Here is a 7,844-nt window from a genome sequence, read left to right as displayed (position 1 = left end):
GGGAGCATAGGGGGGCCTTGCCTGGCTTTTGAGCCTGGAGGAAGCTTGCACAGTTGGTTACTAAAACTAGGGACTTGGCACTGTCCTGTCAGCTTGGATGAGCTTACACCTGTAGTGTGGTGGTCCAGGGCCATGTACTGGTGTTCACTTTTTTGGGAAAGGGGGAGGGAGGAAGGCTTAACACTGAGCTGTGACATCAGGCAGTAACCTCCCTGCCTCTCCATGGTAAGAGAAAGGGAAACTACTGAACAAACCCTAGAATTGTCCCTAGACAACTAACGGGGCTACCCAAAGCCATAAAGTTCTTAGGAGATCAAAGCAGTTTGCAAGGGGAATAGTTTAATGACTAGCCCCCTGTCCTCAACTCCAGCTGAGCATGAGGGAGAGACTAACTGGCAGAAGAGCACTGCCTAGTTCAACATTAACCGGCAGAATGCTGCAATTGCAAAGGCATGCACTTCCTTGTCCAGGGTATTTGGGAGAATTGTGTGAGCTGGGGGAGGAGGGGGGAGAAAGAGCTGAGTGTCCTGACTTTATAAGTGAAGCAGGGACAGCTGGAATAGGATAAGGCGAAATGAAACTAATAGCTCACCCAGGCAGTGGGTTTAAGCTCACTACAGCTGCGAAGTATCTTCTTGCCTGTCTTCAGCCAGAAAGGTTGAGCTCGAGAGGCTCCATGATTTGAGCATTTGAAGGCAGTACAAGAGATGTCAAACTGATAGCATTAGTTCCATGATGGTGGGTGGTCCGCAGCACTCGAAAGGTACCATGAGACCTTGGGTGAATCAGGGTGGACTGGCAACTGTCCAAATTGCCACTTCCTATTGGACTTGTATGTGCTCACTAGCAGCTGACTTAAAGCTTCAGCTGCCTGCACACAGCATTGCCTTGACCTCTTGCTGCATGGAGCTAAATCACTTTGGCTTGCATACAAACCAGGGGACTCCCCAAGGGGAGGTGTGGTGTGCCAAATCAGGAGACTGCAGGGCCCAAATTCTGGCAGTAGCTAGGGGTAAATCTAGGAGTTCCCCTTTACCCGCAAGCTTCTTGTGTACAAAGCTGTTTCTTTCCTAGCTCGGTGTAGGGCTTGATCCCAGGTTTTTAATATAACAAATCTAAGTTTTGGCTCTTCATTTGTGTTGCCTCCTCTTTATGGTGCTTTGACAGGTCTCATCTCTTCTGGGAGAAGCTGCCTATAAAAAGGGGCAGCTTATGTATATGTATCTGACTGATTCATAGCCTCTTGGCAAGTAATCCTAAAGAGAACTCCCTACTCCTGTAGCCAGCTAGTCAATGAATCCTTGACCTAAACTGGAGAGACTCGCACTGAAAGTTCAGGGGATGGTATGCGTAATAAAGCTTGTAGCTCCTTGACACCATGATGGTGGATGGAAAGTAGGGAAATACTGGAATTCAGGTGGCTCTTGTGGCCATAGAGCAATGCTAAAGATGTACTCGACATACCCTTCAACGTGTGATGGCAGCAAAGAGTGATGCAGGGAGAAGGGAGTATACTTCCTCATGATTTGGTTTAGTCTGGACCCCTCTATCGTGCTCTTAAAATCTCTACAATCTATTTCCAGCAAGTAATCAAGAAACTAAAAGCAATGGCCATGGCTTCAGACAAGATGGAGGAAAAATGCTCCATTCATGTTCACCAAGGATCTTGGATCTTCTGGTTTTGTGTGCGTTTCCCTTTTTATCTGGATAGGTAAATGGGCAGCTGTGAAATGTGCCTATACAGGCTGAGTACTTAAGTTCAGAAATGCCAGCTGCATGATGTTACAAATGGGAGGAAGAACCTCCTTGTAGTGAATGAGTTCCTATGAAGTAAGCCAGGGTACAGCAAGTCTCTACAATGTGGGTCTTCAGCAGGACCCTCTTTATTTCCACCTGGTGACAGTCTTACTGTTTGGATGTGGTGCTGGAATGGCCTGCCTTGTTTCTGAACTTCCTGGCACTAGTAAAAGGAAATGCTACCTGTATAACTTGAGGTATGTGATGGCCCCTCTGATCTAATGGTGAAAATGGTTTCTTAGCAGATGGAAAGCTTCAGTATGTCATGTCCTTCCTGAGATCTTGTTGACAGCTGCCAAAAACTACTGTTTAAGAGAAGTTCCCAATTGGGGGTTTTTTACCTCTCAAACTTGACTATTGCCCTAAGTAACTTCCTTGTTCAAAATGGGTTCTCTCTTCCTTTTGCCAGTAGGGCTGAAGATAGCAAGATGTCAATCACTTTTCCCCTGCAGCTTATCTGCTTTTTGGAGGGAAGACTGCTCTTGAAGGTGGTAACTGCCTCCTTATCTATCGGTATGTCTAGCTTCACTGAAAACTGGCTGTTTCTATATGCTCTAGGGTATGATATCGGAGCTAGTCACCAGACGAGATCTAGTGAAAGATGCATGTGGGGTAGGATGATGGTTGAGGGGGAGCTGCGGATAGTGGATGGCCTGGGAGATGGAAGAGCAGTTCAGGCCACTTCCTGTGGACTCTTGTATGTGAGATAATGTTGCCTGCAGGAAGGCTTCTGGCCATGATTAAAAGCTCTTCCTTTTGGTCACATGACCTTTTTTCTCTTTGAGGGCTATGCAGCCTGAGCTCCAAGCAATAACCTCTTGCCATCCCTGGCATCTTCTCTACCTGGTACTTTACAATAGCTCTTTCTCTTTGCCTCTTGCTCCAGCACCCTGTATCTGGTGGAGACTTGTGCCTAGTTTCTTGTGTAGCTGCTTCCCAGGTCCCTTTTTTTTAGTTCTTGTACTAATGGAAGGAGTGGAGAGGGGAATGGAAGTAATAAACTTGGCCTAGAGGTGAGTAGGCTAAAGAAATGTGGACTCTCCACTAGAAAATCAAAGTGGAGGAATGCTTTCGTGGGCGTGAAGGCTGGCTCACAAGTGAGAAGCCTCATGGCAGTGGAGGGGAGCTGGTTAACAAACCACTTCTAAGGCTGGCGGTACTGTTAGCCAAGCCATATTTCAGGACTAAAGGAACTTCCAGTCGGAAGGGGGATTCTCAGAAATCGGTGTGCTTGGATTAAAAACATAAGCTGCGTTTTTGACACTGGAGCACATTTCATACCGAGGGGCAGAGTCTGGGCCTTGGTTTGCACAGCTCTCCAGTCTGGGTGTAGGCAAAAATCCTGTATAGGTCTAAAATCCTCCTGGAGACAGTGGCTCTAGCATATATAGGCTTAAGCACCTTCTTGTTGGTTCCTTCGACTGCGAAGGATCTAGCGCTGCCTTCGAAGGTGATGCTGACTTCCGGAGTGAATAACTTCTTGCTTTTTTAGGTGGCTGGCAATCTACGACCCACAGGCTGGATTCAGCTGGCAGAGTTGGATACTGTAAAAAAAAAAAACAAAAAAAAACAAACCTGTTTTTTGGTACTCAGTGTTGACCATATCTCCTAGGTACGGACACTGTTTGTCAGTGGTCTTCCTGTTGACATCAAGCCCAGAGAGCTCTACCTGCTCTTCCGACCGTTCAAGGTAAGCAGAGGCAAAATAAAGCTAAAATTTGAGTGCACAGTAGTAGCAAAATGGTGGAATGACCTGCATTGAGTAGTACTGATGGCTCCTTCCAAGAAGATGTTTCTGAGTAGAGATTACCACACTCCAGCATCACACACATTGGCGTCCTTGTACTGAAAAATGGTGGCAGGGCACTTTCAAATGAGCTTTTTAGTTTAAAGTGCCCTGCGACCGTTTTTCAGCACGAGGATGCTTTGCATTCTCCTCCTCTCTTTTTAGCGTGGCTCTCAGAGCTGCGCTAATTTTAAAGCATCCACAGCCTCCCAGAGCATGTCTATAAATGCCCAATGCTTTTTTCATAAAAGGGAAGTGAAGAGCACTGTGGTCCCTAACAATATTTAAAGGAATAGGAGCCCTCCAGGCCAACATGAGCTAGATCCTACCCCCACTGAGAACTGGGTTGTTGCTGGGTAGATGCCAGGCTTCGAAATACCTTGGCTTGATGTGAACTGCCAAATAACCACAGCACCTTTTCCCCTCAAATAAGGGCAGCTGGTGAAAAGGCTAGTCCTTTGCCTGACACAATGAACCTAGAGCACAGGCTCCTCAGCCACAAGGTAGGTGCTTGGGATGGGGAAGGAGCAGAAGTGATGGTAACCACGTAGGTTAGTTGTTGGCCCTTACCTGCCTGAGCCAAGGCTACAAGCAATTTGCTGTACAAGAGGGAGCTGTAGGGAGGAATTGGACAGCACCATGGATGTGCAGGTATCTGGAGCCCCTCAGTGCAGCATCTCTAGCTCGGGTCATCTGCTGTAGGCAAAAAAAGGCCCATGGTCACTGGCAGCAAGAATTGGCACTTTTTTGGAACCTGGGAGTCATGGTCCAAATGGACCTGTTGGTGCCTTGGGTGGCAGCCTGCACAGTCCAGGTGGTGCTACTTGGCCTGAAAGTGCTGGCCAGGCAAATGCTTCTCTGAATGTTGAGGGACCAGAAATGGCTGGCTGGGATGATGTGGCCCCATATCTGAAGCAGGATGCCTTTTTTTTTCCTCCAAGTTCACAGCCTGAGCCTTCATTGTACTGCTGCATGGGGGCTGGGAAAATTGGGTGTGTTAATGACACTACCCACTTGCTACCGAGGCAGAGTATCTTTCCCTGAGCATTAGCTTTTGTTTCTAAGTTAGTTCTCCATGCCTCTGATGCCCTAGCATGCTAGTGAGATGGAAAGCATCTTTCTGAACAGGACAAAAATGGGATTCATACTTTTTTTTTTTTTTCTGGTGAAGAACGTGAGCTGCTGTGAGAGCAGCTACTGGAGGAGAACCAAATGGGGTCAGGAGGAGGGGGAGTTACCGCCTCCCCTGCTACTTCATCATTCTAGATGTGCCACACACCTGGGGAGAAGAGCTGGTAGGGAATGGAGCACTGTCAAATGGTGTCCTCCTGGGAGGTCTAGGAGGGGGTGGGTGGCTCATGTTCAAACTGCACACAGCAAAATCTCTAAGGCCTGCAGGGTTTGCTGTGGACAAAATTCTGGAGGTTTGCCAGGATCTCCTGTGGCCTCTTCTCTCAAGACACCCAGCAACTAACTTCAGTCTCTCTTGTGTCCCCTTCTAGGGTTATGAAGGGTCACTGATCAAGCTAACATCAAAACAGGTATCTCCTTCTCTCTACCCCGCTCTGTGTGTTTCCCCAGCTTCTTCTAGGACAGGACTGGACTTGGATGGGGAGGAGAGGGAGGGAGGAACAAACTGCCTCTGCTAGGCACTGCAGGGCTAGTAGCAATTCTGCTGTAACTTTATCACCACTGGGCTCTATACCACAAACTAGCTTTTTGCGTGCTCCTGTCTTCTGGTCACTTCCCATCTTCTCTTCCAGACTCTGGCTCCCATGTTGGGGTGGGGGGTAGTTGCCCAGTGTGCACCAAACACGAATGTGGTGGTGTCCCCTCTGGAGTGGAATGCTGAGTTGAGCCATTAAGCTTTTATTCTGCCCATTGAAAGCCATGCTTTTCTATTCTCAAACCAGCTTCCAGTCTAATGTTGGAGATGCATTACCCATAGTAGCTGCTTGATTGGGCTGTGGCAAAGGTAACAATCCTGGTAGTGTTGGGAGGGGCCTTGAACAGCATCTGCTGAGCTTGTACTTCCTCTGCCTCTGAAATGTGGAACTGCTGCTCTTGTGGGCTGGGGTGTTCCTACTCTTTCTGCTAGAGCTGTTATTTCCAGGGGAAAATGGAAAGGGAGCTGGCATGCTGAGTAATGGAAACGTGGGTTTTTTTTCCTCCTCTGGAAAGGAACCCCTTAAAAGCAGCTTTTTTGGTCCCTGAGCATCTCCAAGTGTGGCCTATGAACACCCCCCCCCCTTCCCCCCCAACCTCACAGGTGTCAGGAGGTGGGTGCTCAGGACATGTTAGCAGGCCAAGTCCTGGCCCCAGTCAGGGAACAGCAAGCTGAGTAAATCTGAGGCAGCTCTCAAATTGCACCTTTTTGTTCTTTCCTCCCAGCCAGTTGGTTTTGTTACCTTTGATAGCCGGGCTGGTGCAGAAGCAGCAAAGAATGCCTTGAACGTAAGTACCTGGCCAGTTGTGTGTCCCTAGTGCGTTCATGTATGTTGGATAACCACTTGCCACTTGCAGCAAGTTAGAGTAATGTGTTGTGGACAGGCCAAGCAAAGGGTTGATGATCACATCCCTGAGCTGTCGAGTAGGATGGGAGGGGAAGGCTCAAGGAAAACAACTGCTCTCCACAAATACCCTGTGGAGGGAGAAAAGCTATTTAAACTACAAGGCAATATTGGTTTGAGGATGATAGACTAGGAACATAGTTCTAACTCAGTGGTTGCATGCATCAAGCTAGGAAGGCATGAGAGTCTGGATCTTCCAGTAGGAAACCAAAACTCCCTAAGCCAGCTTGTGTTAAGTTGGCTGACTTCTGCTGCCACTACCTCTTACTAAGAAGGTCTTGGACTCAAAGCATGAAGAGGTATCTGGGGCCACTCCAAAACCAGCTTTGAACTTAGAGTTAATGTGGTCCCATGTGGCTAGGAGCTTCTCTGTATCTCAGTAGTGAACCTTGGTCCATACCAAGATGGATCAGTGCATTAATACACCAGAGAGGATAAGCACAGCAAATGCCAGCTTGCTGTCCCTGCCTGTTGAAGGGTAAACGCCTCCTGTCACCTGGGCCTTTGGCCTGTGTGGCCTGATCAGATTACTTGGGCTGGCTCGTAAGTTTAGCTTCTGTTTCAAGTACTAATAGACTAACTTGGGGTATGAGTGGGTGGTGGGGCAAGAGCTTGAGAGGGGGGTGGTAGTGGCTGTTCCTTCATACAGGGATATTTGAGCAGAGGGCCAAATCTCACTGACTTTTTTTGGGCTTGGCATTGAGTGTGCAACTGAAATTTAGTAGGCATTGGGCCTCTTGCTAACCCAATATCAAATGGGTCATACAGAACTACAGCAATCCATCCGGGGATGTAGGCGGGCAGTCAGGAAGGCCAAGGCAGAGATGGAATTGAGGCTAGCTTCCCAGATTAAGGACAATAAGAAGTCCTCCTTTAAATATGTGGGAAGAAGGTTCCAGGTAATGTGGGGCCCCTGCAGGATGTGTTGGGGAACTCGGTTGTCATGCCAGACAACAAAGCTAACATGTCTAATGATTTCTTTGCCTCTGTCTTCCTAAGCAGGGACCAGAACAGTCACCTCCCTGCTGGGCCCCCCTCAGGCCCCAGGGAAGGCACACCTAGGCCAAGGGTCAGTGAGGAACTAGTTGGGGAACTTCTGGAGGGACTGGATGTATTCAAGTCAGCTGGTCCAGATGATCTCCACCCTAGAGTACTAAAGGAAATGGCTGAGGTCATTGCAGGACACCTGGCATGGCTTTACAAGCACTCGTGGTGCTCTAGTGTGGTGCTAGAAGACTGGAAGATGGCCAACGTGGTTCCCATCTTCAAAAAGGGGAGGAAGGAGGACCTGGGGAAACTATAGGCTAATTAGTCTTACCTTGATCCTAGGCAAGCTGTTTGAGAGAATTTATTCTGGCACACATGTACGAGGGGCCAGCAGGGGATTTCATGCTTGGGGGGGCAACCAACACGGGTTCATCAGTGGCAGGTCCTGTCAGACCAACCTGGTGGCCTTCTACTACCAGGTCACCAAATCATTAGATGCAGGGGTAGCAGTGGACATAGTCTTCCTGGACTTCCAGAAGGCCTTTGACACTCTCTCACCCTGTTTTCATTAAGAAACTGGAGGACTGTGGTGTCAACGCCCACACAGTCAATTGGGTCACCAGCTGGCTGGAGGGCCGCACCCAGAGGGTGGTAGTGGATGGGTCCTTCTCAACCTGGAAGGACGTGGGCAGTGGGGTCCCATA

General features: G+C 48.6%; 1 protein-coding gene and 1 long non-coding RNA gene across 3 annotated transcripts in view; one reads left to right on the top strand and one right to left on the bottom strand.

The window, feature by feature from the left end:
- RBPMS2 (RNA binding protein with multiple splicing 2) overlaps positions 1–7,844 on the top strand; it is a 47,947-nt gene that overhangs the window by 18,713 nt on the left and 21,390 nt on the right. For both annotated transcript variants that reach the window (XM_019533223.1, XM_019533222.1), the window contains exons 2-4: positions 3,410–3,487; positions 5,086–5,124; positions 5,975–6,037. In XM_019533223.1, the coding sequence (XP_019388768.1) occupies positions 3,410–3,487; positions 5,086–5,124; positions 5,975–6,037 (180 nt within the window). The remainder of the gene's footprint in view (positions 1–3,409; positions 3,488–5,085; positions 5,125–5,974; positions 6,038–7,844) is intronic.
- LOC109308812 overlaps positions 4,361–7,844 on the bottom strand; it is a 21,745-nt gene continuing 18,261 nt past the window's right edge. The window contains exon 3 of the long non-coding RNA XR_002100706.1: positions 4,361–4,371. This is a non-coding gene — a long non-coding RNA (uncharacterized LOC109308812). The remainder of the gene's footprint in view (positions 4,372–7,844) is intronic.

This window comes from Crocodylus porosus, unplaced genomic scaffold (assembly GCF_001723895.1).
Source record: "Crocodylus porosus isolate Cpor-Errol unplaced genomic scaffold, CroPor_comp1, whole genome shotgun sequence".
NCBI lineage: Eukaryota > Metazoa > Chordata > Crocodylia > Crocodylidae > Crocodylus > Crocodylus porosus.
This window is presented reverse-complemented; position numbering and strand designations above follow the sequence as displayed.